Source organism: Rhinolophus hipposideros (genome assembly GCF_964194185.1).
Source record: "Rhinolophus hipposideros genome assembly, chromosome: 3".
In the NCBI taxonomy this organism is placed as follows: domain Eukaryota; kingdom Metazoa; phylum Chordata; class Mammalia; order Chiroptera; family Rhinolophidae; genus Rhinolophus; species Rhinolophus hipposideros.
In genome coordinates this window covers 1,398,839-1,414,984 of record NC_138049.1, presented here as the reverse complement: position 1 = coordinate 1,414,984, position 16,146 = coordinate 1,398,839, and the positions used below count along the sequence as shown (strand labels likewise).

Genomic DNA, 16,146 nt, shown 5'->3' with positions numbered 1-16,146 from the left:
TGCACTTTGGAGTCTGGTTTCTGAGAAAAATAAACGCTGTCAGAAACCCCAGGGAGACCCAGGCCCATTGCATGCCCTGCAGTGCTGAGCTACACAGCCTGGGGTTTCCATCCTGTGACGCAAGGGCGGGGTCTGCCATCATGAAGGATGAAAGGGAAGTTTGCACTCAGAAATGCTGCACTCCCAGCCCCTTAGTTGTGTAAAGCACCCAGACTGCACGACTAAATGGTAAATGGAATTTTGAGGCCATTTCTCCAGAATGGCTGCAGGCTGTGCAAGCCTCAGGGATCCAGGTGAAGGTGGAATGGGCTCTGAGTCCAGACTCAAAAGCCTCACCTCTTTACTAACAATTGTCACCCCAATAAACTTTAATTAAAAAATAAAAAAGCCTCACCAGCTCAGTGGTCCTGGCAGGACCAGCGTTCCCATCACTTCTGTGCCACACAGTTGAGAATTAGTCCATTCTTACAAAATATCCCGTGTGATGTCTTTTACAATAAAACTCCATCATGGGTGGCTTTGAATTCTTTTTTTAAACAGCAACACGTTTTGAGAGAATTTAGGAAGACCATTTTACCTCTGCTAGTAAGCAGGTTCTGTGAAGCAGAAGGATGTTCTTCACAGACTCAGTACACTGCTTGGATTTGTTGGCTCTGGGCCCTTTGAAATGGTTACATTTTAGAAAGCAGGTTCCCCCTGTCCCCAACTGTGTTCACTTTCAGAAACCTCAGTCTCCCACCCTGCACGTCACGTCTTGGTTCTAAAACGTTAATCGCTTTTTTAAATGTTCATCTCCTTAAACTGATTCCGGAAATTAGTTCGTACACCTAGTATGAGTCTACTAGTATTTTGGCTGGTTTTCTGAGTTTCCCTCCAAAGTTCCCACAACCAATCACTTAGCCTGAGGGCAGGGTGAGAGATCCAGACCCCCAGGAGGGCCCAGGGGGGAATGCCCCACCCCTTCTTTCGGGGCTCCATCCCTTCTTGGGACACTCTCTGAGTCATTCAAGGTAAAGCTGCTCCAGGGTGCTCAGCTGATTGCTGCTCTCATGTCCCATCTTCCCCTTGAAATGCTGACATTTTCTTTGACAAATAGACAACAAGAAGTTATTTTTTCAAAATACTTTTATGCTCAGCTGAAGTGTACTGAAACCAGTTTGGGCTGTGCTCACATGAGCTGCATTTTCCCATTTGGGGGGAGAGGGTCCACATGATGGGAGGAACAAGGGTTTGCTGAACACCTACTACAGGCCCAACAGGGAACCTCCAGGAGGGAGGGTAAAAAGGAAACATGTTCATGTGATTGGCGGAGATACAGCACAATCTGCGTGTTATTCACGCCGAGGGCTTAACAAGGGATTCGCACTCCAACCCAATTTCCAGAACACAGTCCTGCAGCCGTCTCCTAAAAAGAATGCTTTTGGGGAGGGATGGTTTACAAGGACTGGGAACACACTGCCCAGAGGAGTAGGGCAAGGACAGAGGTGAGCAACCACCGGGTGACAACATAGACACCTGGAAAGCGAGCTGAGAAGTCTGTCCCGGGGAGATGCTGACAGATGCAGTCAGCTGGCCGGGTCCGCTCGTGAGACCTGACACTGCAGAGGTCTCCTGGAACGTCTCCATGGGGTGGGGAAATGTGCCCCAGAGTCACTGCGGGGCCCAGCTCAGGGCACCTGCTCCATCACCCCCTCTGGCAAGCAAATTGGCAACATGACACGCAAACCCATGTCTGCACGTAAACGGGCTATTGAAGCTCGATTCCTTAGCCCTGGGAAGGCCCCTTTGTGCCTGTCACATGCCTGTCATCCCTGGGTCCTCACATGGCTTGTTTGGGACACTGGCTACTGTGCCTGGGCCAGAGGCTCTTGGCCAGCTCACACCATGGTCATGACCTTCAGAGCGGCCGGCTGGAACCTGCGGATCTTTCTCTTTAGGGCCTTAGAGGCCTTGACGCGGCAGAGTTTGGGCACCGGGGGCAGGGGTGGCCTGGAGCCGGCTGCAGCCCGCGGGGGCTGCTGGGGGGCTGCCCGAGGCCAGGCCAGGTGGCTCCCACGGGCCTGGACACCGCCCTCCACATCACTGCCACTGGACTCCCCATCGCCGAAGCGGCTGGCGGTGTGGTCACTGGCCGGGTCCTCGTCCTCGCTGGTCTCCGCGATGGTGGAGTGGAACAGGGAAGCACACTCGGCTGAGTGCTCCGAGCCGCCAGACTCGCTCCTGGCCTGGGCGTCCTGACGGGGCAGCCTGGGCCTGGCCCGGGGGCACGCAGGCCGCGGGCCACCCCCTCTCCTTGCTGCGGGCCGTGGGGGCCCCAGACTAGGGCCCTGGGCACTGGCCAGGCGGGCCCTGGCTGAGATCTCCACGGAGGACTGCCACCTGCGCTGTTTCCTCCGGCTCTCCCCACCGGCCGCCATGGGCGGCACTGCTTCCAAGGGAAACAAGGCCTGGGCCGAAGCCCGGTGGCCCTCTTGGTGGGCCACCAGCAGGGGGATGAGGAGGGACACAGGGTAGAGGCTGGACTCAGAGCAGGACCGGCCGGGTGTCTCCCCCACCAGGGTGGGCCTCCTCTGGAGCCCAGCTCCCCACTCAGGGGGCAGCTGGGGACCCACAAGGGCACCCCAGGGTGGCGGCTGCCTCCCTACCCTTAGCACCTTGTCGCTGGTCTCCCTCCTAGTCTTCAGAGCCTTTGTCATGGGGTGGCCAGTTTTCAGCCCCATGGGGGAAGCTCTGCTGCCAACACAGTGGGGGTGCACACACTGCCCTGGGGCCAGGGCGGGGCTCTCCCTGACCGCAGTCCCGGGGGGTGACCTGGCTTTGCCTTCCCACCAGTTGGGAGCTGGCTGCTGAGCCTGAGAGCCAGGAGATGGAGGCCTACACCCCAGCTGAGGGGAGCCCAGGGTGGTCCCAGCTACACAGACACAGCTACTGGAGGGTTTGTGGCCCTCCTCGGGAAGGCAGCTGGGGTCCAGGGGGCCCACAAGGGGCACAGGTCCCTGCCACTCGAGGCCGTCCTCACTGGCATCCCTCCTCTGAGCCACCCCTCCCACATCTGCTCTTCCTGGGGTATACGTCAGCTTCTCTGGGTGGCCTTCACTCTCCGCTCTCTGGGATGGGGACATCTCACATCTTGGGGGTTCCTGCTCACTCACATTGCCCCTTCTGTGGTTCCCTTGGCCCCGCAGTCGTAACAGCCTGTCTATATAGGCTGCAGCTGGGCCAGCCTCAAGGACGGGTCCAGTCCGGATTGAGCTGGGACCTGAGGGGCTGGGAAGGGACTCCCTAGGGGGTGAGGGGCTATCACGCTGCAGGGTCTCCTTGGTCAGAGCAAAGAGGGGGCTCTGCAAAGCCACTGCATGTAGGGGGCTAGGGTATGGGTACACCTCCCTGCCTCCCTTGGACACCAGGTCACGCTGGTACTTGGGGTCCAGCACATTGGGTGGGAGGTCCATCCCATGGCAGAGAAAGGAAGTGGACTTGGGGGCAGCACTGGTCTTCTGAAGCCCCACCTCAGCCGGTAGGACTCGTTCAAGATCACCTGGGAACAAGAAATGAACAAATACAGGAATGAGGGAAGATGCTAACGCAGTCTTATCCACTTCCCGGCAGCATAACGGCAGCTGAGCTCCTCCACCCGGAGAAAGCCACGCACTGCTGGCCGCTTGCGTCAATGCCCGGACAGAAAATGTCTGTGGAGACCTCAAGTGCACGCTGATTCCATCACCGGTTCCAATGGTTCCCCTTTCAGGGACAGATAAATCCTAGACACAAAATGTGTCAGTATGAGGCCTCGTTCATGGAAGATTCTGAGGACGCCTGGAAAGACAGGGACCTGTGACCACAGGGCGGGCTCTGGACAGAGGTCGGGGGCACACCTTCCCTGAGGACCAGGGGACACCTCAGGGTGCTCACCAAGGACAGACCACACGGAATCACTAAGTCGGGTCTCGTATTGGAAATGAAATGCGTCCAAAGGTGGCGTCCTTCTGTTAGGGACAGCCAGAAGGAAAGTAAAGGCCTGGAGAGGAGCCGCGTAGGGGTGGAGCTCCCAGGTTCACGTCCGCGCTGGTGCACTCCGCTTGGACGGATGCCACTCGGCTGCGTCAGGGCTTTGGAAGCGTGTTTGCAAAAACTGCCCAACGTTCATTTCATATAATAAGAAAAATGCTTCTTATCACAACAGCCCTGCTCTAATGACCGCAAGTGGGTATGTGACTCCTACCTCCATCTAAACCCCCAAAACGCCTACAGAAAATGGGGAGCAGTGCTGCTAGGTTTCCTGCCATGCTCGACATCCCTACCACCTGGCTGGGACCCGGGGGTCCGTGCCCCACACACATCCCCACTGCCTGGATGAGACTTGGGGAGTCTGTACCCCACCGCCTGGGTGGGCACTCCCAACCTTCCTGGATCTTCTTTACCTGTGGACACTGGCCGGGGTCGGGATGTGTCCTGTAGCGGCTGGACTGCACCCTCTTCAGTGGCCTGGGGTCCCCATGTGGGCACAGGGGCCCCACACATGGTGGTCTCGTCAGCTGACCAGGGCCGGCAGTCCCCTGCGCTGGTCCGGGCCGTGAGGGTGGCAGGCAGCAAAGTGCCCAGGGAGGAGGACAGGCGGTCACTGCACACTGACGTGCAGGAAGCGGACAAGGAGCAGGAGCCACCGTCACTCAGCTCGTAGAAGCCTGGATAGGGCAGACAGAGGCGGTCAGTGCAGGGTGTGTGCGGTGTGTGTGTGTGGGGTGTGGTGTGTGCGGTGTGTGTGTGTGGTGTGTGTGTGTGGGGTGTGTGTATGAGGTGTGTGTGGGGGTGTGGTGTGTGTGTGGGGTGTGTGTGTGGGGTGTGGTGTGTGTGTGGGGTGTGTGGTGTGTGTGGGGTGTGTGGTGTGTATGGGGTGTGTGTGTGTGGTGTGTGTGTGTGTAGTGTGTGTGGCGTGTATGAGGTATGTGTACAGTGTGTGTGGTGTGTGTGGGGTGTGGTGTGTGTGTGGGGTGTGTGTGGTGTGTGTATGGGGTGTGTATGTGGTGTGTGGTGTGTGTGTGGGGTGTGTATGGGGTGTGTATGTGGTGTGTGGTGTGTGTGTGGTGTGTGGTGTGTGTGTGTGTGTGTGGGGTGTGGTGTGTGTGGGGTGTGTGTGGTGTGTGTGTGTGGGGTGTGTGTATGAGGTGTGTGTGGGGGTGTGGTGTGTGTGTGGGGTGTGTGTGTGGGGTGTGGTGTGTGTGTGGGGTGTGTGTGTGGGGTGTGTGGTGTGTGTGGGGTGTGTGGTGTGTATGGGGTGTGTGTGTGTGGTGTGTGTGTGTGTAGTGTGTGTGGCGTGTATGAGGTATGTGTACAGTGTGTGGGGTGTGTGTGGTGTGTGTGGGGTGTGTATGGGGTGTGTATGTGGTGTGTGGTGTGTGTGTGGGGTGTGTATGGGGTGTGTATGTGGTGTGTGGTGTGTGTGTGGGGTGTGGTGTGTGTGGGGTGTGTGTGGTGTGTGTGTGTGTGGTGTGTGTGGGGTGTGTATGGGGTGTGTATGGGGTGTGTATGTGGTGTGTGGTGTGTGTGTGGGGTGTGGTGTGTGTGGGGTGTGTGTGGTGTGTGTGTGTGTGGTGTGTGTGGGGTGTGTATGGGGTGTGTATGGGGTGTGTATGTGGTGTGTGGTGTGTGTTTGGGGTGTGGTGTGTGTGGGGTGTGTGTGGTGTGTGTGTGTGTGGTGTGTGTGGGGTGTGTATGGGGTGTGTATGGGGTGTGTATGTGGTGTGTGGTGTGTGTGTGGGGTGTGGTGTGTGTGGGGTGTGTGTGGTGTGTGTGTGTGTGGGGTGTGGTGTGTGTGTGAGGTGTGTGTGTGGGGTGTGTGGGGTGTGGTGTGTGTGGGGGTGTGGTGTGTGTGTGGGGTGTGTGTGTGGGGTGTGGTGTGTGTGTGGGGTGTGTGTGTGGGGTGTGTGGTGTGTGTGGGGTGTGTGGTGTGTATGGGGTGTGTGTGTGTGGTGTGTGTGTGTGTAGTGTGTGTGGCGTGTATGAGGTATGTGTACAGTGTGTGTGGTGTGTGTGGGGTGTGGTGTGTGTGTGGGGTGTGTGTGGTGTGTGTGGGGTGTGTATGGGGTGTGTATGTGGTGTGTGGTGTGTGTGTGGGGTGTGTATGGGGTGTGTATGTGGTGTGTGGTGTGTGTGTGGGGTGTGGTGTGTGTGGTGTGTGTGTGTGTGGTGTGTGTGGGGTGTGTATGGGGTGTGTATGGGGTGTGTATGTGGTGTGTGGTGTGTGTTTGGGGTGTGGTGTGTGTGGGGTGTGTGTGGTGTGTGTGTGTGTGGTGTGTGTGGGGTGTGTATGGGGTGTGTATGGGGTGTGTATGTGGTGTGTGGTGTGTGTTTGGGGTGTGGTGTGTGTGGGGTGTGTGTGGTGTGTGTGTGTGTGGTGTGTGTGGGGTGTGTATGGGGTGTGTATGGGGTGTGTATGTGGTGTGTGGTGTGTGTGTGGGGTGTGGTGTGTGTGGGGTGTGTGTGGTGTGTGTGTGTGTGTGGTGTGTGTGGGGTGTGTATGGGGTGTGTATGTGGTGTGTGGTGTGTGTGTGGGGTGTGGTGTGTGTGGGGTGTGTGTGGTGTGTGTGTGTGTGGGGTGTGGTGTGTGTGTGAGGTGTGTGTGTGGGGTGTGTGGGGTGTGGTGTGTGTGTGGGGTGTGTGTTTGTATGGCGGGGTGTGTGTATGGGGTGTGTATGTGGGGTGTGGTGTGTGTGTGAGGTGTGTGTGTGGGGTGTGTGGGGTGTGTGTGTGGGGTGTGGTGTGTGTGGCGGGGTGTGTGTATGTGTGTGTGTGTGTGTATGTGTGCGCGCACCTGAGCTGGGCCGGCTGTCGCTGTCTGGGGCCTCGATGGAGGTTCTCCTCACGTCCAGCTGCAGCTCACTGATCTGCTGGTCCAGCTGGTCCAAGTGCGTTTTCAGGCCGACGTCCTGGCGTCGTAGCCGGGTCTAAGAAGGGACAGGCGAGAAGACTGTTGCCAGCACAGACACCGGAAGGGCAGGTGCGCGTGTACAACTTCGGCTCCTGCGCCAGCCTAACCGGCAGCCTTCCTTACCTGTTGGTAGGGGGGAAAGCCCACTGACCCTCCCACCTCCAACAGGTTTTTCCCCAACTGTATACGGTTTTATCAGCAATTTTCAATTAGCCGTCTTTAATAGGGCTGCGGAGTAATACGCCGATGGGGTGAAGTCCGGCTCAAAACCGCACAAAACACCTCCTTTGGCAGGCGCCACACACGATACTTTCAACTGCTGCCTTTTTTCAGTTCTACCCACGAACACCTTTCCCCGTGCTGGTGCATAATGGACCCGAGTCCGGTGCCTGTGTCGCCATGTTCTCTCCCTGGTCCACGGTGCATAGATGGGGGGTGGGGATGGGGTGGGCGGCCCTTTGATCTTTCAAGGGAATGTTAAGTTCCCAGGAGAGAAAAAGGCCCCGTTCTGTATATGCACAGCCCCCATACTGGACTGTACAGGTTTGTAGGCTACCAGGGAAGGCGGAGGCACTGCCAGCCTGAGGAAAAAACAGCCTGAAAATCTGCCTGGGGGTCTTTTTGGTTCTGAGGTTCCAAGCTTAGTTCTGCGCCAAGAGGCTCTATCTTCTCCCATCTCAGCTTCCCAACTGTAAAACAGGGATTATAGGGATTAACCATGCTGTGTAATATACATACAAGACGTGTGTGTAGACTACATACATACATATGACCCACACGTGTATGTACCATGTAATATACATGATGCCTGTGTGTATATACTATATAACATACATGATATGTGTGTATACACTATATAATATACATGTGCTACATGTGTATATGCTATGGAATATACATGATAGCTACGTGTATATAGTATGTAATAAACATATAATAGCTATGTATTATGTAATATACCTGTGTGTGTAGACTACATACATACATATGATCCACACGTGTATATACCATGTAATATACATGATATGTGTGTATACCCTATATAATATACATATGCTACATGTGTATATACTATGTAACATGATAGCTACGTGTATATAGTATGTAATAAACATATAATAGCTATGTATTATGTAATATACCTGTGTGTAGACTACATACATACATATGATCCACACGTGTATATACCATGTAATATACATGATATGTGTGTATACCCTATATAATATACATATGCTACATGTGTATATACTATGTAACATGATAGCTACGTGTATATAGTATGTAATAAACATATAATAGCTATGTATTATGTAATATACCTGTGTGTAGACTACATACATACATATGATCCACACGTGTATATACCATGTAATATACATGATATGTGCGCATACCCTATATAATATACATATGCTACATGTGTATATACTATGTAACATGATAGCTACGTGTATATAGTATGTAATAAACATATAATAGCTATGTATTATGTAACATACCTGTGTGTACTATATAATACACACTTATGTGTATATACTATATAATATACTTACAATACATGTGTGTAGACTGTACTATACATATAGTACATGTTTATATATAACACACATGTAACACCTGTGTACATACTATACAATACACATGACACATGTGCATATACTGTGCAATATACATATGCTACATGTGTGTATATATTATATAATACACACGTGTATGTACTATATAATATACGTATACCTATGTGTACATATAGTATATAATACAGGTATTAGTATGATACCTGTGTGTATATGTTATATAATATACATATGATACATGTGTATGTACTATGTAATACACACGATACACACATGTATATATCAAACCATATGATACCTGCTGTGTTTAGTGCTCATGATATGCATTCACACACAAACACATACACACGGCAAACTAGCACCAAGGAATTCATAAATGACGATCTCCTTCCTGCAAGAAAACTTCAAGGTCCACTGCACAAATGGCTTGTTTTGATTAACAATTATGTTTAAGGAAATAATTAACAAAAGTAATTATATGGTGAGTCCTGTTTAAGAAAATGATTAATTGTATTTAAATTGTTGTATTGGAAATGAGGAATTCCCGAGGCCCAGCTTATGGGCCCAGAATAATTACTTCCGTAACTTCAATAACGTGAGAACTCATCCAGCACCGAAGCAGGTGGCAGCAAGTTGCGATGCTTTTGAGAGAATGGGATGGGCAAAGCGTGCCCTGACGGTGCCCCAGGGCTCGCACTCAGCATGGTGACTGGCAGACCACCACCTCACTGCATGTTCCTTAGGACCCACTCCTGGGCCTCAGGACCCCCTCCCAGTGTGACAGTAGCTGCCTCACAGTCATTCTGTGATCTTACACATAACATGGCACATGCCAGTCCTGACTTCTAGCTAAGCTTCTCACCTTGAACACTGTTACACCCGGGGAAACCGGTCCCCAGGTGAACGCCTCTACCAGAGCACCAGCAGAGCATGCAAAGATGGGCTTCCAGCAAGTTACCATCATGTGAAAACACTGATTCCTACAAAGGGGCCAGTGCGTACTTTTAGCACGAGTGAATTTTCCCTGTCATCAAACAAGACCATGGTACCAAGGTGAAGTGATGTCCCGGAGGCAGGCCACACTTCAGTGTTGGAACACTTTGGGAGGAAAGACGAAGCCTTGGGACCCCCAGCTGGCTTCCTCCCTCTGTCCCTCTCCAATCCCCTTCCAAAACAAGAGTCGCTCTGTGTTTGTGCTGGAAGCCACTGCTCGGTGATGAGTATCTGCCAGCCAGGCCTTACATCAGTGGGTTCCGATTAATGCTGAGAGGCCACCACGCACAGCTCCGGGTCCTCACAGATGACTTCCTGCAGCCTCGGAACGCCTGTGGACTTCAGGGTTTAAAGCTGGGGGTTTACACCATCCTCATGAACCTCTTCTGTCCGTTACTTGGGGTTTATGTCTCTGCTTCCCATTAACTCCTTCTTGGAGTCTAACTGTGCTGCATGAAAAGCCCCTTCTGTGACCAGGATGGAGCAAGACCCCTGCAGAGCCAGACACACAGCATGTGTGCCCACGCGGTTCTGCAGAGACAAGCTTGTCACACAAATGTCAGCGCTGAGTGACGCTGACTGCTGCAGCCACACTGATTCCCTCCAGAGCAGGGAGCAAGCTTGGGGCACCTATCTCTCTGCACCCCACAGGCACTCAGGCTCACTGTCCGGCAGTGTACTGTGTCAGAATCCCGCTGGACCTGGGCACAGGCTGCGGGGAAGGAGAGCATGCCCACGGCTCCACTGGAGGTGGAGCACCCAGGTACAAATGCAGATTCCTGAGCCCCTGTCACACCCATTAGCAGATGCCAGGGCTCTCCTGGGAACCTGCATTATCACAAGCTGCCCAGGGACCCCAAAGATTTAATTATGACTGCAAACCACTAAAAGTCTTAGAACGTCTATCCAGGGGCTGCCATCAACCAACACACATTGGGCTTGTCCGGTCTCTAAGAGGCTCACTTTCACAGGAAGATGAGCTGCTTCCGTTTGCTTTGCCTTTTGCTCCCATCTGCAGTTCAGCAGCCCAGCCTCCTCAAACCTGTGTGGCAGAGTCAGGGGACAAGAGTGAAGAGCACCCTGACGTTCAGGATACAGAGGGGCCATTGACGACACCTCCTTTCTTTCCTGGAAAGCTGAGACTGTGCAAAGGAAACACTTCACGCATGAGCTCCGTGGCTATCGCCTGTGCCATACGGTGCTTAAGCGTCACTCCCTCACTTGAAAAGAGGTCCATCAATCAGTAGCAAAGCCCGGGGCACAGATTAGCCTCATGGATAACAGGCCGAGACATGCAGACAGAAAACTTCAGGGTCCTGCGAGGCCTCGCCCTCACTCGTGACCTTGACAGGGCTCCTCTCCCTGAGAGTTCACCAAGCAGGCACGGTCAGCCCTCGAAAACCCAGACACCAAGGTCACAGCTGCAATCAGACCCTCAGTTTGTCCCGCAGCGTTTATTGTGGAAAAGGAATTGTTGCACCCTGCCACTCTTAGGACAAGTCACGACCAGCAAAGTCAACTACCAGGAAATTCTTCAGTGTAAGATCTCACTAAAGAGTCCCCAGTCTGTGTTCACCTCCCACCTAAGGGCACCTCTCCCACCAACAGCTGCTCGCAGCACCTCCTGCTGGGACCTGGGGCTTCCCACTCCTCAGGGCACCTAAATCTGCCTACATCAGTGCTGCTGGGCGCCTAGCCTGAATCAAATGGGGTTGGCACCACTTCTGGGGGAATGACAAATCTCCCTGGAAGACACAGCAGGGGAGCAGGGGCTGGCCAGACAGTAACAACTACTTTGGGCAGAGGTCATGGGGCTTCAAGAGTTCAGAAATCTAGAGCAGGGAGATAGTAAGTCCTGAAATGATTTCAGGACTGTTACAGCATAAAAGTCCCTCATGTATTTCTCCAACACGAAACACCTACTGCGCGTTCTGTGATTTCAGACTCAGCGATTAAACAGGTGCAGCGTGTTTTGATAAGCATGATTGTGACAAATGCTGCTCTTGGCCTAATTGCATTTCAATCCCCAGAAATGCTCAAGCTCATTCTCACTTGGGATCCCTTGCAAGATAAAGGTGCTGAGGGTCAGACAAAGCTCTTCCTGTCTTCACACCTGAATGGCGACCCCTGACCAGGTGGACACAGTCAGGGGTGGGGGTGGGGGTGCTGAGTTAAGTGGGAGTTACTGCATGTGCAGCTGCCCTGGAGATGAAAGTCTCCCGCTGTGCTCGTCAGTCACAGAGCTAGGATCACTCCTAATTTTTTCCCTGTAAGAAAAATGTAGAAGTGTTAAGCGCTGAGCTGATGTCACACACATTTCAATTCTTCTTCTCTTTTGATCATGTAATCTGTTCCAAGAACAAAGTTTCAAGACAAAGTCTGCATGTTCCTTCTGGTCCCCACATTAAAAAAAAAAAAAAAGTCAAACAAAAGAACCTGTTTGATCTTCTTTCCCAAAAGGCTACTAGTAATTAGAGGCTGAGTGAGTGCTCACAAGTCTGATTTGTGTGTTACTGAGGCCAAGTTAATCATCAACTGTGTTCCTACCCCTTGATAGAACAATTCACGGAAGCATCTCAGCAGCTCCTTCCTGCTACACGCGTGTCATGCATCTTTGTGGGCTATTGTGTGCTCACTGAGCTCAAGTGCCAGGTAAGACGCATCTGGAGGCAAACAGCCCACGCTTGCTGCCATGACACGGAAAAGTGGGCGCGTAAAACTACGTGTGAAGTTTCCACTCCATGGCCAGCTCCATTCCAAGTAGGAGCAGCTGAGTCACAGAGAGGACAGGCTGCTGAGTTAGGGCTGCTGTTGGCAACATGGGAAGACAGCAGGGGTCCTGGGGGCATCTCAGGACGCTGGCCTTCCTGCCCCTGTAACACAGAGAAGCCAACAAGTCAGTGTATGTGTGTGTGTGTGTGTGTGTGTGTGGGGGGGGGGTGGTTGGAGGCTGAGCTCAGCTGGGAGCAAAGCTGAAGCTTCATCCGGCTAGGCTACTTGGTACAGACTTGGTACAGACGGCAACTTTTAAACAGGACAGACTTGATTTTCTGATTTAAAAACAATCCACTCAGAGTAATAGAGTTAATTAACCCCATCGAGTAGAAATGTTTCTATATAGCCTTTTACTCTTTCCCGTAAAAATCACTGCAATACTACCAAAACTCTCTTGATTTGTTTCCAACACACGAACTGAAACCATGCAGCTGATTAAAGCCAGAGGAGCAATCACGCCGGAGTCTTCCGTGGATCGTACAAACAGGAGCTGGCCTTGGAGAGGGTACTCTGGGGACAGCGGGAACGCGACGCTGAGGCCCCGGCTCGCACCGCGTCTGGGACTCGGGGACACACCTCCTTCTCCAGGTCAGGGCCCTGCATCCAGACGGGCTTTGCCCAACATTTGTTACAAGGACGCGACCCCGTCAACTTGAGCACATTCCTGGGGTCCCAGGGGGTAGGCGCTGCACGCCACCATGCTGTCCCTGACCCTCCAGTGGGAGAAGGTGGTACGGGACCAGGGAATCTGACCCTAGTCCCAGCTGCTCCCCCCAGGGGAAACCGATTTACCGCGTTCTTATCAGGACAGCGCTGGAACTCAAACCCGCAGGAATGCGCCCTCGAGGTCCGCCGGGAAGTCGCAGAGCCCGCGCAGCCCCCGTGCCCTGGGCCACAGGCCTCCGCCACCGCCTGCTGTGCCACCGAAACCCACAGGGCGCCCCCCAGCCGGTCGGACGGCCCAGCCGCGCGCCCCCACGCCCCGCGCGCTCCTCACCAGCTGCTCCTGCAGCGCCGCCAGCGCCGCCTCCAGCCGCTGCTCGTGCGCGCGGGGCCCGCGGGGGGCGGCGGGCGCGGCCCGGGGCTGCATGGCCAGGGCGCCCCGCACGCGCGCCTGCTGCCTGGCGCGCAGCCCCTGCAGCTCGTGCAGCCCAGCGAGCGCGGCGCGCAGCCGGGCGCCCACCCTGCGGCGGTCCCAGCCCGCGGGCCCCGGCGGGCCCCCCGGCGCCCACATCCTCGCGCGGCCTCCCCGGCGGCGCCCCGGCAGTGCGCGCGGCCGCCCGCGCCGCTTCTCCCCGCCCCCGGGCCGCAGGTCGCCCAGGTGGGCCGGGGCCTATCGTGGCCGCGGAGGGCGGTGTTTGCACACGCCCCGAGGTCACAGCGGCCGCCCCCCGGCCCGCCCCGTCGGCGGAGCGCGCGCCCCGGGCTCCCGGGGGCCAGAACGCGTATTGCGACCCTGGGGGGGGGGCAGGAGGAGCCCTGGCGGGGGAGGGGAAAGGACCAAAGTCAATACACGTGGGGAAAGGTTTAACTTAAATTCTTGGGACAATATCGTATTGTAAAGACCGTGTTATCCTTGTTAATTCATTACAAATTTGAAAAACGTATTCCTCACTTTCCTAATGTATGTCTGTAGTTTGGAAACTTCAACTTGCCTTTTTTTCTTTTTGTAAAATAATAGCTTTATTGAGATATAATTGGCATACCGTGATTCCCCCACTTAAAGTGTGGGATTCAGTGGTTCTTAGTATATTGACAAAGCTGTGCAACGGTCACCATGTTCAATCTTAGAACAGCTTCCCTTCCCAGGAAGAAACCCTAGACCACTACACTAGTGGTCACCCTCCCGTCGGGGACTGCTCCCTGGGACGGAACTGCCTCTCTGGACATCGTACTCACATATAAATGGAATCATCTAATAGGAGGTCTTTTGTGACTGGCTTCTGTCACTGAGCACAGGCATGTCTTCAAGGTTCATCCGTGTGGTGGGTTGTAGCAGCACTGCATTCCTTTTTTATTGGTAAATAGTATTCTTACCTTTCATTCCCTGTTGGACTCTGGGGTTGTTTCCACTTTCTAGCTGCCAGGAATAATGTTGCTATGACATCCATGTGCTAGATTGTGTGAGGACATGTGGTTTCATTTCTCTTGGGTCTCTACCTAAAAGTGGAATTGCTGGGTCCTAGGTAACTACTATGTTTCATCTTTCAAAGAACTGCCAGACTGCTCTCCCTCTGGCCACACCATGTCACCTTCCCACCAGCGCTGAATAAAGGTTCCGGTTTCTCCACCATGCCAACCAATAGTTGTCTTTTTGGTTCTAGCCATTTTGGGAGGTGTGAGGTGGTATCTCTGTGTGATTTTGATTGTCATTTCCCCAATGGCTAATGAGGTCGACTCTTTTTATGTGGTTTGTTTGTGTATCTTTTTTCGAGATCTATCACAGCCTTTGCCCATTTTTACAAATTGGGTTATTTGTCTTTTTAATATTAACATGAAAGTATTTTTAATGTATTCTAGGTACCATTTCCTTGTGAGATATATCACATGCAAATATTTGCTCCATTCTGTGGGCTAATCTTCATTGTCTTGATAGCACACTTTGCAGCAAAAAAAGGTTTTAATTTTGAAGAAGTCCAATTTATATATATTTTTTCTTTTGTTGCCCATGCTTTTGGTGTCATATCTAACAAATCATTGCCTACCCCATGGTCAGAGATTCCATCTGTCTTTGATCCATTTTGAGTTAATGTGTGTTTATGGTGTGAGGCAGGGGTCCAACTTCATTCTTTTGCATGTGGATATCCAGTTGTCCCAGCACCATTTGCCGGAAAGGCAATTCTTTCCGCATTGAGTTGTCTTGGCACTCTTGTTTAAATCAGTTGTTCCAGAAAATCAATTTTGGGATTCTCAATTCTGTTTCCCTGGTGTACATGTCTGTCCTTATGCCAATGTCACTTTGTTTTGAATGCTATAGCTTTGTATTGAGTAAATTTTCAAGTCAGAAAATTGTAGTAAATTTTCAAGTCAGAAAATGTGAATCATTCAAATTTGTTCTTTTTTCAAGATTGTTTTTGGCTGTTCTGGGTCTCTTGCATTTCCATATGGATTTTAGGATTAGCTTGTCAAATTCTGCAAAGAAGCTGGCTAGGATTTTGGTGGAGACTGCATGGAATTTGTGGATCGATTGGAGAAGTACTGATACTCTCAGGCTGAGCCTTCTGAAACACAAACATGGCATGTCTTTCCACTTATTTCCATTATTCCAGTTCTTTAATTTCTTTCAACAGTGTTCTGTAGTTTTCAGTGTACAAATCTGGCACTTCTACCATTTATTTCTGAATATTTTGTTCTTTTTGATACTATTATAAATGGAAGTGTTTTTCTAATTCCATTTTCAGAATGTCCATTGCTAGTGAATAGACATAAGCCATTGATTTTTATATTGATCCCAGCAAACTTGCTGAATTGGTGGAGTCCTTCAGTTTTTCTTTTTTCACAAGATTGTGTCATCTGGAAATAGAGATAGTTTCACTTCTTCCTTTCATATTGGGATGTCTTTTATTTCTTTTTTCCTATCATATTGCTCTGCCTACAGCTTACAGCGCAATGTTGAACAGAAGTGGTGAGAACAGACACCCTTGTCTGCTCCTGTTCTTACGGGGAAAGCTTCCAGTCTTTCCCAGTTGCTATGATGTTAGCTGCAGGTCTTAGATCCCTTCTATCAGAATGAGGAAATCCCCTTTGAATTTCAGTTTCTTGAGTGTTTTCATCATTGAATTTTTCAGTTTACCTTAGGAGTCTTTTGTTTGCTCCTGCATTCTCTGTTTTTATCATGCCTGGTGTTGGAGAAAAAGCACTAGGCTGAGA

General features: G+C 52.1%; 1 protein-coding gene across 1 annotated transcript; it reads right to left on the bottom strand.

Annotated features, from left to right (window-relative positions):
* Positions 1 to 1,116: 1,116 nt before the first annotated feature.
* Positions 1,117 to 13,510, bottom strand: DACT2 (dishevelled binding antagonist of beta catenin 2; the record flags this gene model as incomplete). The annotated part of the gene is made up of 4 exons (XM_081044548.1): positions 1,117 to 3,538; positions 4,422 to 4,685; positions 6,812 to 6,944; positions 13,274 to 13,510. The coding sequence occupies 4 exons, from the start codon at positions 13,508 to 13,510 to the stop codon at positions 1,878 to 1,880; spliced, it is 2,295 nt and encodes a 764-aa protein (XP_080900674.1). The 3' UTR covers positions 1,117 to 1,877.
* Positions 13,511 to 16,146: the final 2,636 nt, after the last annotated feature.